This window comes from Crocodylus siamensis, chromosome 4 (assembly GCF_052110815.1).
Source record: "Crocodylus siamensis isolate JL-2025a chromosome 4, ASM5211081v1, whole genome shotgun sequence".
NCBI lineage: Eukaryota > Metazoa > Chordata > Crocodylia > Crocodylidae > Crocodylus > Crocodylus siamensis.
Window position 1 is genome coordinate 96,045,004 of NC_143398.1, and position 16,185 is coordinate 96,061,188.

The 16,185-nt window shown below is 48.5% G+C and overlaps 1 protein-coding gene across 1 annotated transcript in view; it reads left to right on the top strand.

Annotated features, from left to right (window-relative positions):
• The window catches only part of NPTXR (neuronal pentraxin receptor), a 28,196-nt gene extending 12,254 nt beyond the window's left edge, over positions 1 to 15,942 (top strand). The window contains 4 exon segments of the mRNA XM_090043014.1: positions 9,228 to 9,450; positions 10,103 to 10,347; positions 11,003 to 11,182; positions 11,933 to 15,942. Coding sequence (XP_089899140.1) covers positions 9,228 to 9,450; positions 10,103 to 10,347; positions 11,003 to 11,182; positions 11,933 to 12,157 — 873 coding nt within the window. The 3' untranslated portion in view covers positions 12,158 to 15,942.
• The last annotated feature ends 243 nt before the right edge of the window (positions 15,943 to 16,185 follow it).

Genomic DNA, 16,185 nt, shown 5'->3' on the forward strand with positions numbered 1-16,185 from the left:
GGAAAGAAAGAAATGAGACAGGCGGAGAGAGGGAACAAAGGAGAGGTAGAGGGAGCGACCAACCTTTATAGATCAATGTAGGGCAGACTGTCATGATGTTAACAATGGTGACAAAAGCAAAACCTCTTCTCTTCTATAACCAGATGGAGCTGTACATGAAAACAGGGACACGGAATTTAAATCCAGAGCCAGAACAATCAAAGGGTGTACCAGACACTATCTCCACGGCCTTTATAATAACGAGGCAGCCTAAATGGATTAGAAAAGCCTTCAAAATCCAGAGCAGCAATACAAGTAAATAAATACATATTGGCTAAAAGTGACAGAACACAACTAAATAACCCCATGAAAACAAAGCAAGGACCCCCTGGCACTCCTACACAGAACAAGCCCATACCCGTTCATACATTATTCTTGCCATGGAGATGTAAATGACTGTTTTAGGTTCCCTTCCTCTCCATCCATCCTTCCTCCCTGCTGTTCCTCTCTCTTTTCCTTTCAGACGTCTTTATCAATGTGTCGCTTAGACCACACAAAAAGCAACATAAGCCCAATGGGGCGTAACGAGAAATAATGGGACAAAACTGAGCAAAGGGAAAATGTGTGTGGAGATCAGGAAACATTTGCTTAACAGTGAGAGTTAAAAGACTGGAATAGCCTCTCCAGAGAAGAAATGAGAGCCCTGTTGCTTGGGACAATTGAAGCTAGAATAGAAATGTCACTAGGGAATATGTGGCAGAGAACAAGCCCACATTGGCTGGTGGCAGGGGGTGGAAATGGACGGTCTAATAGGCCTCTTCTATCTCTAATGCTTACAGTTCTCTGACTGTAATTGCAATTAAAGCATCTTTTGCCCTGAAGGAGGATAGAATAGAGATGCAACAGGGAAAAAACTAAAGAGCAGATTCACCCCCGCCCCCATACATACCCATCACCTCTTTGCTGATGTAGCATTTCCTGTGAATTCATCTGTATTTTTAAAAGCATCTCTCCAAGGGTTTTATTTTAGATGATATATTCTGTGCCTCTTCTTACCCACAGAGGAGATGAGGTTTTATTTTCCTGTTATAGAGCAGTCTGGGAAGGGAGAAAGCTTGCAATGCTTTTGAAAAATGATTGTTATTCAACTAAGGGCTCGGGTCATTGTAGTGCCATCACTGGCTGAGCTACAGAAGCCCAGCAGGGACAGCTCAATTTCTGCCACCAGGCCAGCCTGATGAGACCTTCTCCTCAGGCATGAATCTGTGTTTGGCAGAGGATGGGAAGGATGGATGTTCACCAACATGCCTTCCCCTCAAACCCTGAGGAAGTAGCTCGTATGGGATAGAAACTTCCTGATCCTAGACAACCCCTGGTCAGACCTCCAAGGAAAGGAGTCCCTCCCAGATACATGACAGCCAGTCCCAGGACCAGACTTCTTTCTGATTTTGGAGCTGATATTTGATGGATTTTTAACAGAAAAGACCTAGCAAGATTCAGGGGTTGAAAAATGAGGCTAGACAAATTAAAACTAGAAATAAGGCAATTTCCTTAACTGTGAGAGTGATTAATTGCTGGCATGACTTAAAAATATATAAATGAAGGACTGGAAAAATCTCCTAGTCATATCTAGGCTCTGGCTGCCACAGGCATCAAGTCACACAATCCCATTTGTAAACTGATTAAGCCTCATCGGAGAAGCAGATGGGGTTTGGGTTTTTTTTGCTCCCACTGCTCCTACTTGGTAGCTGTTCCAGAACCCCACTGCTTTGTTAGTCAAAAACCTTTCTCTAATTTGCTGCCTAAACTTATTCAGGGTCAACAATATCTTTTAGCTTGAACAGCTCTTCTCCCTTCCTGGTGTTTACTTGTCTGATGTATTCATACACTGTAATCATATCCTCTCTCAACTTGCTTGACTAACTGCAAGTTCCTTCAGTGCCCTCTCGTGAGGCAGGCTTTTCATTCATCTGACTATCCTAGTAACCCTTCTTTTTACCTGTTCCCATTGATGTTCTTCTTTCTTGACCAGAACTGCACACAGGGTTCCAGATGAAGTCTGGATTGTCCAGCCGTTTAAAACTTTAAATCAAAACTGAACACCTGTCTAAAGGAGATGGTCTAGTGCCAACAAAATTCATGAGCTTGATGCAGTGACTGCTTGGCGAGAGTCCATGCAGGAGGTCTGTCTCAATGATCAAAAATGTACCTCTTGGCTGTAGGGCCTAGGAATCAGTTAAGGTGATCTGCTTGCTTTTTGATTTGAGGTGGTCATGAACATTCAGGGGCTGGGCTTTTCCCATTGGAATTTCCCAGTTTGCCAAAACTGAAATGATTCATGGATAGACTCCAGTTTCAATGAAGTTGTGGCAGAACCCCACCAGGCTTAAGAGGGAGCCCTCTCTACCAGCTGTGCTTGGCATCCTACCTGGTTACCTGCCAGGTCATCTTTTTGGCTCCTTGGCAGCCAGCATCTTGGGCTGCCTCAGAGCTTGAGATCCCAAAACTGCCAGAGTCCCCACTTCCAGGGCAATGCTCTAAAGCTCTGGAACAGCTCACTCTGCAGGCTTCCTTGGGACCCGGGCCTCATGACCTTTCATGGAAAATTTCCCAATTTTTGTTTTCATTCTAAACTAGATTTGGGGCAGAAAGTAGGACAGAGTGGAACCTTAGAGACTAAATGGTTCAGAAAAACCTGAGCTTTCATAGGCAACAACTTGTTTTGCCACATGCTGGGAATAGACTGGCAGAAAGAAAAGATTTTCCATGGAAGAGAAAGGGACAAGAGGCAGATATGTTGCTAAGAAAGATAATAAGCAGATTTATTAGATCAGTTAAGATGAACAAGGCAGCTGAGACCTGGAGGCACATCATAATAAACTGTCAAGGTAACAGGATAAGAATCCATAGTCCCTGCTGAGACCATGATTAATACAGTTCAGTCTGTGGATGATTTCTTGCTCTGCAATTTTGCAATCAGTTTTTTTCCTGTGTTTTGTTGCTTAAGAACAGCTACTCTGAGGTCAGTGATGGGATGTCCAGGAGGCTAAGATTTTGAAATACTGAAACCCTCCATGAAAAAGGCTTGCCTTTCTGCACCCAGCTCTATCTATGATGCATAAAACACTCCTCAAAGTGTGGAAGGTTTATTCCTGCTTGTTTGTTTATATTAAAAGCCCATGGTCTACCTCTTGGTGTAGGTATCTGTGTTGCCAGCAAGGGGAAGGCTGCATCCAAAGCATTTCTAGGTAGAGTCACCTATCATTCATTATAAACCCTCACATTGAACCTTCAGGCAGAAAGTCTGACTCTTCCCTCCCTTATGCCTTCTTTACATTACTGTGACCCCACTGACTTAACAGAGCAAGCTGATTCAGATCTCCAGAGTGGGGGAGATCAGAACCAGGCCTGGAATCTTCCAAGGAACATCTAGTCATAAAACCTTGGACTGACTCCTCTTGGGATCCTGTGCGGACTGTCCTTGTCCTAGCCAGGACGTGAACCTTCATTCCCTTCTTCCCACAGCAAGGTGCTGAGGTCAGGAATCCCCCTGGCATCTGTTACTGTCACAGCACTGGCCCATTCATCTACCATCTCCAAATGTAAATACTGACAGAGAGGCTGATGTGTTGTTTGACTTGTGCCTGAGGTACCAGGATGTTGCATGGAACTGCCAAAGACCTGGGTTTGATCCCCAGTTCTGTTCTTTCAGTCCACAGGCTGGGAATACTGTGGAACAGTGCTCTGGGCCTCAGGGGTAGTGAGAGGGGACTTATGTCCTCATGCCAGTTCCTTTCTGGCCAATTAAGACACAAGCACATGACAGCAAGGCATTAAGAAGGACATGGCATTGTAAGGAAGTGGCCTCCTAGGAAGACAGCATCTGCCAAACTAGAATATACCCCAGGTCCATCTGGTCCAGTCTCTCTCTCTCTCTCATAGTGGCCGGTTTCAGAGGAAGGAGTAAAACTGTTCAGTATTTTAAGGTTGCTCAGGGTCCCAGCTGTATTTTAGCCCTGCAGGAGAGTAGTTGTGCTTGGACAACCAGGCATGGTGCAGATAATCCTCTACCCTTCCTGCTCATTGCTCCTATCTACAGAACAGGCTTGGCACCGCAGCCCTGAAAGGACAGCACACTATCTTCATAGAGGTACCAGGAGCTCGTATCAAGGGTGGGGGTACAGTAGAGTCCGATCCCTCAAGATGAAGGTTTACATTATTAACTATTTCACACCCAATCACTGTGTCAGGGATGCCGAACAAAGCTGGGATGGGAGGGGCAGAGTTTAGGGATTCTGGTGGAGCTTAGATAGCATATGGCTGCTTCCCTCATCCATCAGACCCATGAACACACCAGTCACTTTGTATTTACCAGTGACTTTGTTATGGCTTTGAACTTGTAGAAGGTTTCATTGTGAGGAGCATGTTTGCTTGGACCACTGAGCAATATGCCTAATTTTTCCAAAAGGAACAGAGGGTCTTTAGCTCCCAAAAGGAGAGGGGCAGAAGGGATACTGGTATAACATCCTGCCAAAGATGTGTGTAATTTCCCACCCGAAGTAGACAGAAGAGGCCGTGAAGTTGGATGCTGTCAGAGATGGGCAAAGGAGAGCTAGGTGTCATACTTCACTGGAGAGCAGAGGCAATGCTCCGTTTAGCATCTCAGCTGTTTGGTCACTGCTATTTGTTGCCTTTCCCCCCTGAGTCCATGGGCATGGGCATGGGCATGGGCATGGGCAGATGAGAGCAACAGAGAGATAGAGTTACAGAACTCTTGTCAGGAGTCAGAGCAGCAGCTAGCCTGACACCCCCAGTAGGCCCTGTCACCTGAGTGGGGCTGGCTGCCTGCAGCCTACTTCTAGCTAGCCCTAATTGAGGGCACTGAAAGAGCTGCTGCTTATAAGCAGACAGCCCTGACCCTGCAGGCAACCCAAGTCAGCTGGAAGTAATCAGATAACCAGGGTCAGCCTGCGGGTGGGCACAGGAGAGGTAATTAGCTGGCTTGCTTGCTGTCTTGACTCCTGACACTTATGCTTCAGCTGCTTCATGGCAACTCCTCATGTGTCTGCTCTTACCCAGTGGTAAGTGAACACTAAACTGGAGCAGTGTGTGGTGTTCAGTTCCTGTGGGTCAAGAGCAGGCACATGGATAATTACCATGGAGCAGCTGATAGGTGGTATGTCCTTGCCCATTTAACTCACTGTCATCTGTTCATAGGTCCGTACCCAACCCAAGTCTGCAGTCTGACTTGCCAGGCAAAGGAAGTCTCTAGAGGACCCTGCTGGGAGGGGAAAGGCTTCCAATGAGCCATACTTTGTGCAAATACAGCTCTAGAAGAGTCAGGAGGCTTATAAAGAAAAGTAGGACAGATATAGGTGTGTATGCAAACTGACAGATGCACCCTCAGCAAGGGATGGTGCCAGAATGGTTTGGCTACAAAGGAAACAAAGCAGCTGAAGGGACTGCATGACCAACACCAGGAAAGGGAGTGAGAGATGTGGAGGGAAACAACATCTGACCTTACATACCCTTTCTCTATCACTTGGCACATTCACCTCCCCTACCCAGTGCTCATGTCAGGGTTCACCTGCATTGGCATATTTCTGAATACCCTCCCCCACTCAAGTAATTAACTAAGTAGCGATTATCGAAAAGCCTTGAGTGCCCTGATCTTACCTCAGCCAGCTCAGAGGAAAAAAGGCTGAGCACAGATGTTCTTTCCCTTTGCAGGAAGGAAGAAAACAAGAGACAGCAGGCGCGTCTACATGTGCACTTTAATGTGCAGTAGCCTATTCTAATGAGCATTAAAGCCTCACAGCAAAAACATTGCTAATATGCTAAAGTGTAGTAGAATTAGTCGACCGTACATTAAGCATCACTAAAAAGGCATTCACTTTTGCTACTGTGCATCAGGGCAGCCTAATGCACCTTTATGTAGTACCTCATATTAGTGGTACTAAAATTAATGCACAGTAGCAAAAGTGCATCAGTGAACACGCAGATGTGCCCAGTGTGATTCTGTCCCTCAGTTCTTCATGGGCAATGGGAAGAGGAGGAGGGCCTGAGGGAAGGGGTTTTGCTCACCTATTTAGGATGCTACTCATCAGCAGAGCTGCCTTGTGGGCAATGCAACCTGTCGCAAGGCACAAGGCTACTGGAGGCATAAATGAGGTTTGGTTCGGAGCCGGCAGCAATGCAGCTATACTCATAAGGTGCAGTGAGTGGGTGAACTGGCCATGTTTCTTACCAGAGCCAACTAGCCTGCCTTTAGCATTACACTAACACAGTTACACTGTTTCCTGTTCAGGACATGGAGTGGGCAGGGTGTTTCTCAGCACAGGTCTGCCTCACACCTTATAGGCATACTTTTACCATGTGTCTGCATAGCATGAAGTGACTCTGCAGTATTACTTTGTACTTCCTCAGATAGAAGCAGGATAGAGGAAGCGTAGCCAGGCTGATTAGCTCAAAGAAGAAGAGTCCTGATGAGAGGCTGGGAGGCGGGGGGAGGCTCTGTGCAGGCATCCTTTGGAAACCTCACCCAGGGCAGGACAGTTTCATAGCAGATCCCTGCTTCTCACCCAGTTTGAAGTCATGAAAGTGTTTTGCCCCAGGACAGAATGGCAGGGACATGTGGGGATTTCTGCTTTCCTCTCTAGCATGGGGTGTTTACCTGCTGGGGTCAGGCGAGCTCATGTCACTTAATTCCATGCCATTACAGGTAGGGCCACATTACAGAATGTGTAGGATCAGTACGCCAAGCCACAAGCCCCAGTACAAGCACTCCTTCCTTTTCTTTTGTGAACCAGGGGAGTAGACTTCTTTCCTGGATTCCTCTGCTGATTCACAAAATGAGAAAGCAGAGACAGCTGCCACAAGCACTTCAACCAAAGATAGGCTGAACACAATGGGCTCCCATGGGACAGAGGGCCCTATGCTCTGGTTAAATTAGCATATGAATTAGTCTGGTTCTGGTCACAATGGCTTGGACTATTGCTGGGGCATTGATCTTTCCTGTTTTTCATCTGTAGAGGTTTAGGACCTCTTAGGACCAAAATACTTGCCCTATCCAATACTGTGGATATGTCCAGGGGTATTTGAATGGAATGGAATGGCTTGTAACATCCAGGAGGTCAGACTGCATGCTCTCATGGTCTCTTTTGGCCTTAATCTCTGAAATGTTCTGGAGGAATTAGCCGGTCAGCTGCCACCCTGCCCTGCCTTCTGCCTGAGATACTACAAGAAGGGGGTGGAAAGTCATCACCATTAGATGTCTTGGAATAAATACCCTTCCTAGGCTGTGTCAGGCCCAGAGGAAGAGGGTAGCCCAGTCCGGGAAAGATATTTGCTGTAGAATATAACTCAGCGGCACGTGCCTCAGAACTTTCCCTGCACCATCACTGTGAGCAGGAGGAGAGTGGGATGGTGTTGAGCACCAACTCCTACAGCACCACCTGTCATCAGCAGGCTGACTACAGAGAGAGTAGGCAGAGAAACACAGGCCAGATCTAGCCCACAGGCTCCTGCCAGCATAGCCACGTGATCCCCACTTGCTAGAGCTGAGCTGGCAGGAGCCCCACACTGTGAGTGCAGGTGTGCCCTTCCTTTTATAAGCATGGCTTGTACCATTTTGGGAAGTGCAGGAGTTCATGATACTGATACGAAGCACAGCTTTGCTGTAGGAGCACATCCACTGTAGGAGCATTTTCCTTGCAGTGTAGACCAAGAAAGCTCTTCTTATGTGAAAGAAAGCTCTCCCTCGGGCCTAGCAGCTCATCAGGCTACGATGCTTCAGGGTAGGCTCACCAGCTCCTGAAGCCCACAGTACACCAGGGAGTGATGTGGCTGGCAACCCATCCAGTTGCCATTGATTCCTCAGCCTGAACAACCATGTAGCCATTTACAGCCAGGCCAAAGGGCCTTCAGCACAAGTCCTGAGGGGGCTCAAACTCATGACACTATTGGGTAACACCTTAACTACTCTGCCACAATGGCCTAATCCAATGGCTGGGACTCTTCGGTGGCCCTAGCTAGGCCTAGGATGTTCAGCTCCTAAGATCAGATGAGACCAGTTGCATTCAATCTGGTACAGCCATAGGTAAACTCCTAATGCAGACATAGTTGTATATCGAGACAATGCCCTGCCCTTTTAAAGTCAGCCAGGGATTGAGTCAAAGAGGGGTGTGATAAGCCCATATACAAACTCTCTGCAGCTGGTATCACAAAGGACAGCCTGTTTGTTCCTTGCCTCTCATCCCAGCTCCAAGCTCCCCTGGAGAAGAACATAACTTCTCCGCCCTAGAATAAGGCAACCTGGAAGGTGGGGGGTTGAATCTCTTTGTAATGCTTTGATGGATCTTCTCCAAGTTCCTAGCCCAGGTTTTGGAACTACCTAAAAAAGAGCCAACCCAAGGACTTTGCTCCAGAACCTAGTGGGTGATGGGACAGGGACTTGGAAGGTCTGTGTGCAGACACATTGCAGTGTAGAGATCAGTAAAGCACAGTGCAGCAACTGAAGCTCCCAGTCACTAGTGTCACAACAAGAGTGGCCACAAGACCCTGTTTTTTGGTTGCATAATTAACAAACACCCTAGAGCTGGGGGCTTTGGCAGCAGAAAGCCTGGGGTTTATCTCCTATTGTGTGTCCTCCCCTCACCTTGCCATGTTCTTCTACCTGCTGTGCCCTCACACAAACACATACACACACATCCATGCACACACTTACAGAGCAGAGACTGAGCTGAGCTAAGAGGATTACAGAACTATTATGTGATGTTAAAGTGACAGCCACCTCAAAGTAGGATACAATAGTGGCATAGAGTGGAAGGCTGACCTCCCTGTTATTGCTCATCCCCAGCCCCTGCTACAGGAAATCCTCAGTCCAGCCCCAGTCCCAATGCTTTCAGGGAAAGCTTATCAAGGAGGGCAACTGCCTTCACACAAGTCCCTTTCTTTATTCAGCTCACTGGTAGCAGGGCAGGGGCATGAAGACTGGCATCTTAGGATCACAGGAGGTGGTAATAATCAAATTAATTGTGGCTCTTAAAGGGGAGGTTTAAATTCAGGTAAAAGCTCTTAAAGGTAAGGGCCACTGACTTAAAGATGATCATCCAGTTGACATGGGAGTCCACTATTGATTAGGTATAGACGTACATTTTCATTGGCATTGATACATTTACTCATGATTATTTTTCCTTTCTTTCTCTCTCTCTCTTCTCCCTCTCATGCTCTTCTTTTCCCAAGTGCAGCAGGAGCTCCCAGCTCAAGTCAATGCCTCTGCTTCCCCTGCCCCTGTTCTGACCCGAGATGTGCTCCACAACAAGATGGAGGAGCTGGAGGAGCAGCTCCTTTCCAAGATAATCTCCCTACAGAAGGAGCGCTTGGGCAGCAACAGCAATCACGACCAGCAGCGGCATGACATAGAGAAGGAGCTGAGCGCTCTGCAGAGCCGGGTCACCGAGCTGGAACAGGGTCAGTGCTGGCAGGTGAAACTGGTTAAGCCATGGCTGCCTTCAGACTCTCCCCACCCTGTGCAGTGTGTGCACATATGTGAGCGTCTCATTGCACTTAGTCAAGAAGAGAGGGAAGATGCCCTGGGCTAGTGCTGAACCCAGTCTGGATGCTTCAGATAATAGTTATATCTCAGGATGTCTGGCTCTGAACAAATACAGGGGAGACACAGTCCATAGCCTAAGGAGATCACTATCTAAATCAGGCATGGCTCATGCCATTCAAATATAGGGTGCAGAGTCTGAAGGACCATGCAACAAGCAGCATGGATTTCCTCTCAGATGTGCCATGCAGGAGGTGACTGCTAATGCAGCCATCTGGTTGTGCAGTGGTATTCTACCTAGGCCCAGTCAATGTCACAGAACCACCATTGTTAACCTTGGTGAGGGCTGAGTTGGTGTTGGGCTTGAAGCATAGGCAAGATGGTGCGGAGCTGCAGTTGCCGTTAGCAGCCGTTGTCAGCAGTGGTTTCATTATGTACTGTAGACTTTAGCTTGGGGTTGGTTTAATTTTCAATGTTTCCATGTATTACTGTGCCTCCCTGCTTACCAGCTCCCATAGGTATTCACCTGTTGCCCTGTTTCTCTTCTTTCCCTCCTCTGTGGGCACCAAGGAGCACCAGCCTACAACCCTCCCGATGCTTTCAAGGTTACCATCCCTGTCCAGACCAACTACATGTACGTCCGGCTGAAGAAGAGCCTGCCAGAGCTCTACTCCTTCACGGTCTGCATGTGGCTGAAGTCCAAGGCCTCATCGGGGCTGGGAACCCCATTCTCCTACTCCGTCCCTGGGCAGGCCAATGAGATTGTATTGCTGGAGTGGGGGCACAACCCCATGGAGCTGCTCATCAATGACAAGGTCAGGAGGGGCACGGCCTGCCCGGGAGCACTGGGAGCTGACGCTGAAGGAAGCACTTACTCCTCCCTGCCCTGTCTGGGGAGGAAGCGCCCTTCGTCTTCCCTTAGAGATGAATGACCCCTTGTCATCTTTGCCCTGGGGAGGGGTGGAGTTATGTCTGCCGGATGTACAGCTCTGTGCCCTTCCTCTCTGGCAGCCTGACAGAAAGGAAGTGAAAAGGATTCAACTTTTCAAACCAGAATGTCACCCAGATCCTGGAGGTTCTAACTCAGACACATTGGCCACCCACTCCTGTTCTTTCCCTCCTCTGATCTCTCATCCCACTTTTTCCTGCCTCTCCTATGCTCTTTCTCTTCCTTCTTTCCCTAGCATTTCCTCTCCTTCCATCTCCTTCCTACTCCTCATCTTTTCAGGCAAAGCGCTGTGCACTGAGCCCCTCTTTCCATACCTCCAGACTCCCACCCTTGGGCAGAAGGCTGCTGTGTGTCACAGCCAGTGCCAGAGGGTCTACGCAAGACTCCTCCTCATGTCTTCCCACAGAAAATGCTTCCTGGGAAGCCTCACTGAGAAGTAGCCACATCACCTGTCTCTGGAGGCATGTGGTAGCTTCCAGACAGCCCCATAACATACCTGCTTCTGTTTCTGGCTCTTTAAGGTTGCCCAGCTGCCCCTGAATCTGAAGGATGGGACCTGGCACCACATCTGCATTGCCTGGACCACTCGAGATGGCATGTGGATGGCATACCAGGATGGTGAGCAGCGTGGGTCCAGTGAAAACCTGGCAGCCTGGCATCCCATCAGACCACAGGGGGTGATTATCCTGGGACAAGAACAGGTATGTGCATGCTGCCTCCCTGCAAGACTGGTTATGGAATATGCTTGGCCCATTCAGGGGGTATTTGGAAGTCCCCAAAGGAGAGCTTCACAAGACTGGGGTAGGGGAACTTCTTATGGCTCCCTCACAGGCTGCAGCTACCACCCTGTTGTGAGCTGATAAGAGTCACTGCTGGCTGATGTAAAGTGCCCCCTTCCTACTGCCACTCTTTAGAGGAAGAGTGGAGCATACTTCCTCGGCCTCCCCAAGTTCTCTTCAGAACAATCCTCCTGGTTTCTCCCAGGATAAAGTCCAGTCATAGCCCCCATGAGGAAGTTTAGCTGGGAATTTACTTAGCAAGCAAGCATAATTCATGGGGCATGTTTATGATAACAGCATCTCAAAAGATCATTCCTATAGATTGGGAAAAGGTTCCCTAAGGAATCTGCTGTCGGGAGCAGCCTAATGGCCACATTCATGTACTGTATCCCTTCTCTCCTTTCTCTCTCTCTCTACCCGACCCTCTTTCATATATTCATTTTATTACTTGCCACCTCATTTCCTTTGATGTTTTCCTCCATTTCTTCCCGTGTTTCTATTTTCTCTTTTCTTTTCTGCATTTTTTCTTCTCTGGGCTCTCCCTTTTTCAATGTGTGCCTCACCCCCACAATATCTTTCTCTTTCTCTCTCCACTTCTCCCTTTGTGCTTCTCTTCTTTTTCTGTGTCCTGCCCTCCCAATCTCTATACACCCTGATCCCAATGAACAACAGGACACGTTGGGTGGGCGATTTGATGCGACTCAGGCCTTTGTTGGTGATATTGCTCAGTTCAACCTATGGGACCACATCCTGATGCCCACAGAGATCCGGGGCCTGGCCAACTGCACCTCCCATCTTCAAGGCAACGTGATCCCCTGGGACGACAAACTGGTGGAGGTCTTTGGAGGAGCCACCAAGTGGACCCTCGAGAGCTGTGAGGAGAGGATGAAGGCATGAGGCCCCTGGCCCCACCCATGGAAAAGAGCATGACAGTGACTTCCCCTCTTTCCCTGCCACCTAAGGAATGAGGCAGCAGGAGTCCCCCTTTCTTCCCAAACAGAAACATCTGGGGTTCTGGATCTGCTAGGGGAGACGGGTGGAAGGGGACAGAAAACCATCTGTACACACAGAAATTGTGATGCTCTTTGTTTTGTTGCTCCAGTTAATTCCTAGTTGACTCATAACAAGCAAGAGGCAAGCCTCTCCATCAGCTAGGCTGGGTGGGTAGGGGACAGCATCCAGACCCTGGGCAAAGACACCAGCAAGAGGTAGATCAAGCATGAAGAAGGGGAAGTCATGGGTGAGCTGGGGATGCCTTGAGCTGACATATCTCTCATCTCTGTATGTTCCACTAGGAGCACTGCGGTGAGTCACCCACCACTAGCTATCTGTCCCACGATCCCTACATCCTAGCCTCCCTCCATCCCATCAGCACAGGTGCCAAGGAACACCTGCGTACTAGACAGGCCTGAGCAGGTTTATTTGTGTCCTCACATCAAAATGGGCCAAACTTGGTGCAGTGAGGCTTGGCTTCCCCATGCTGCCTCAGGGGACTGGGTTGTAGATGCAGCTCTTTAACTTGAGCTGGGAACTGAGATATCTGCATCCCTTAGGTAGCTTGGAGAAGCTCAGCCTTAATATCTGCCACATAAAAATGTTGTATAGCTTTACCTGTGAGGGACAAGCACAAGTCTCTTGACAAAAGTCTAGAAAGCTCTCTCATTTCTGTGTGTCTTTTATTGTATGTGATAGTTAATTCTTGCCCTTTTGATGTCTTGTACCTTTAAGATCCCCTTTAAGGACCACTGTTAGTACAACTCAGAGGGGCCAGATTCATTTCAGTAGCCCACGGCCTAGTTGAGGGTTCCCAGTGGCACCAAGTCAGCCTGAAGAAGGGTAGAGTGACACAAGGAGCTCCCAACCTGTCCCCTGCTTAGGGGCTCAGTCCAGTCTCAACAGGGTCTGCTGCTGGCTCAGGGAAGGGGGAGAGAAGAACAGGTCTGGGGCAACCTCTACAGTGCTAGAGCCTCTAGTGAATAGTGGCTCTGCCCTCCTGTTGTGAAGTCCCCAGGGAAGGACAGCAGTGTATACCTCTTCCTTTCCCCAGGAAACGATCTCATCCCTGAATGTGGTGTAATTTGCATTTGTTTGCAGCTCCACAGTGTAAATCTGGCCCTGAGCAAAAAATAGGGACTGTGTCAAGCATTTATTAGGTACCTTTGACTTCCTCCCTTGCGCTCTTGTCCCTAGTCTGTCCTGACCAAGGATACTTTTAACATTCCAAACCTCTGAGGAGATTCAAAGAGATGCCTTTGAAAAACCAAACAACCTGCCAAGAAGCATTCCTGTTCCTCCATGTCCTTGGTATGGAATATACTTCCAACTCCAAAATCACACAGATGGAGGCTCTGGATGCCTGATGACAATGTCCAGTGTTTTGGAAAGACTCAAGTGAAAGCCAGATGCTTTTACCGCTCAACAGGAGCGTGGAACCACTTCTGTTTCCAACCCTCATAGATCAGGAGGTGTCTTGATGTCCAAACCATGTCACAGTTGTGTATTGAAAAGGTTTTTAATGTTATCAGCTCCCTTTCTCCTCACTCCTTTGGTCAGTGGCTCCAGTAGGTCGCAATGGCCCAGAGAGGAGGGACCAGCTGTGGGACAGTACTGCTCTCTCAACCAGAGACACAAAAGGGCCCTTTCCCTCTACTTTATCTAGGCAGAGGGAGCAGTGCAAGAAATAGCTCCCATAGCATTCTTAGTAACTCCCTACCATTTCTGTGCCATGTAGCCTATGCAGAAGACATGATATAGTGGTGTGAGCTGAATGTTCTAGGAGTGCTGAACTGGGTTGACTTGAATAACTCAGGCAAAGCCAGGGCACCCAGGAATAATGCAGGCACTGCAGCCCCCCACTGACCAAATCTGTATGCCACACTGCCATATATTGCTCTTCTCTGCTATATGTTTTCATATCCACTGCATGCCTAGAGATCCTGGCCCCAACCCAGCCCAGGCATAAGACAGAGCAGTTTGATGGAGTTTCAGATCCAGACCTGATTCAGTTTGAATAAATTGGTCAATGAATGGATGAAGTGTAGAGAGCTGTGTGTTTGCCCTGAACTAGTCACAGACCAGATTGTCAAGTCTGGGGCTGCAGCTCGTTGACATGTCCCCGTGCCGAGAGGTCTTCCCCCATTCCCACCCATGGAGGGAACATGATGTTTCTCACTTCCAGGCAGGACTAGGAAGCATGACGATGGAGAGGTGAGGGTAATCCCAACTCCTGGCCCTTGAAACAGGTGCTGGACCCAATTCTCTTCCTCGTCATGCTAGCCCATTCAAGCTTCTTCAACAGAGAGAGAAATCCAGCCCTTTCAGGTTTCAAGGACTCTGAACCTTAGTCCTTCTTCTGAATCAGGAGCCATCTGCTGCTGGAAAGGCTACAGGTATAAGCCCCAGTGGGAGGAAAGCAAAGCAAGACATAGCTCCCTCCTCCCCCCACATCTCCAGGTTGCAACTAGAGACTCTTCTGAAATTGATCCAGCACATTTCCTCTTTCCATATGGCCTGCACCTTCCATCTCCCCTCCATCCACTCTTCTACTCTTCATGACAGGAAGGGGGTAGAGACGTTATTTTCCTCTGGTTGCCTGTGGTATGTGCTTACCTGAACTCTGCCTTGCCTTCTGGTACAAGATCTTTGAGGTTTTACCCACACAGCTCAAAGGTAGGTGGGCAGGGGGAGAAAAGACATGCTAACAGTGCTGCGTTCATGCGAAGAGCACAGGCTGATCCTCTGAACTGAGCAAACTGAGGGACAGGGAAAAGGCTTTCTTCCCTTGTACATGCTGCTTTGATCATGGTTATGAGCCTGATATTGGCAGAGGACACTGGAGAGCAAAAGAAAGAGTAGAAGGTATCTAAGCTGAATTCACAGGGGCCTAAATATATAAGTTAAAGGGAGCAGTACATCTGGGCTGAGGGGTCTGCCTGTTCCTCATCCCTGTTCCTTACTCCTTGCCTGTGGAGGACGCTTGCCTATCCCCTTTTCTGTCCTGCTCCTTGAACTGTTCTTAGATGCCACAGAAGAGGGGTGGGTGGGCAGTAATGGACTTTCCCCAGAGCGCAGGGTGGGACTCAGCAACTCTCAGGGGAAGGAGCTGCTGGCCTCGAAGCTGGAGGCAGGGGAGGCTCATATTCCCTAGGAGTGCCTGATAACACATTTCCACGCTGTGTGAAGCCACTGATGTCTACGTATGTGTGTATGGGGCATGGGGTGGGGGTGGGAGGGGTTACTTTGAGGTCTTGTGATCACTCGTGTGTCGTGTTCTGCTTTCCCCTACCCAAATCCCCTCACATTCCCTGTGTGAGGGTTTGACACTGGATCTTTTCCCTGCTCTCTCATCTAAACAGGGAAGGGGAGCAGAGTGGAGGAGGAGAGGTAAATATATTGTTATTCCCTGGATCATTTCTAGTGTCTGTTCTCACTGGATCTCCTGCCTCTTCTCTGACTGCCCTGTGCCAACACAGGAGGAAGGGCATGAAGGGCAGAAACAGTCATTGTTCCAGTTGTAAAACACTGTGATCTTAGTGCACCATGAGTGAGAGAAAACATGCGCCTGCTCCATGCCAGGCTCTCTCCCTCTCTTTTGTACATCTGTGAAACGGGACTCATCATACGCACGTGTGTATGTATCATGTATATATATTTTTTTTATGTAAATCCAATTGTTGACAATAAACGTGATGTTTACGTTTGATTGGGTCTTGAAGCCATCTGGTGGGACTTCCCTCTTGTGCACAAAGGTTGTGGGGGGTAATCCCAGGTGGCATCTAGACAGGCTAGTTGTACTAATTGAACAAGGGAGGTGTAGTAGAACCTGTGTACTTTTCAGGGCTAGGTTCCTAACTTCTCATGTGCAGAGAAGGGTTTAGGAAACACCTGGGGGTTTACAGAGCCACAGCCAACAGCTGCCATGGGAC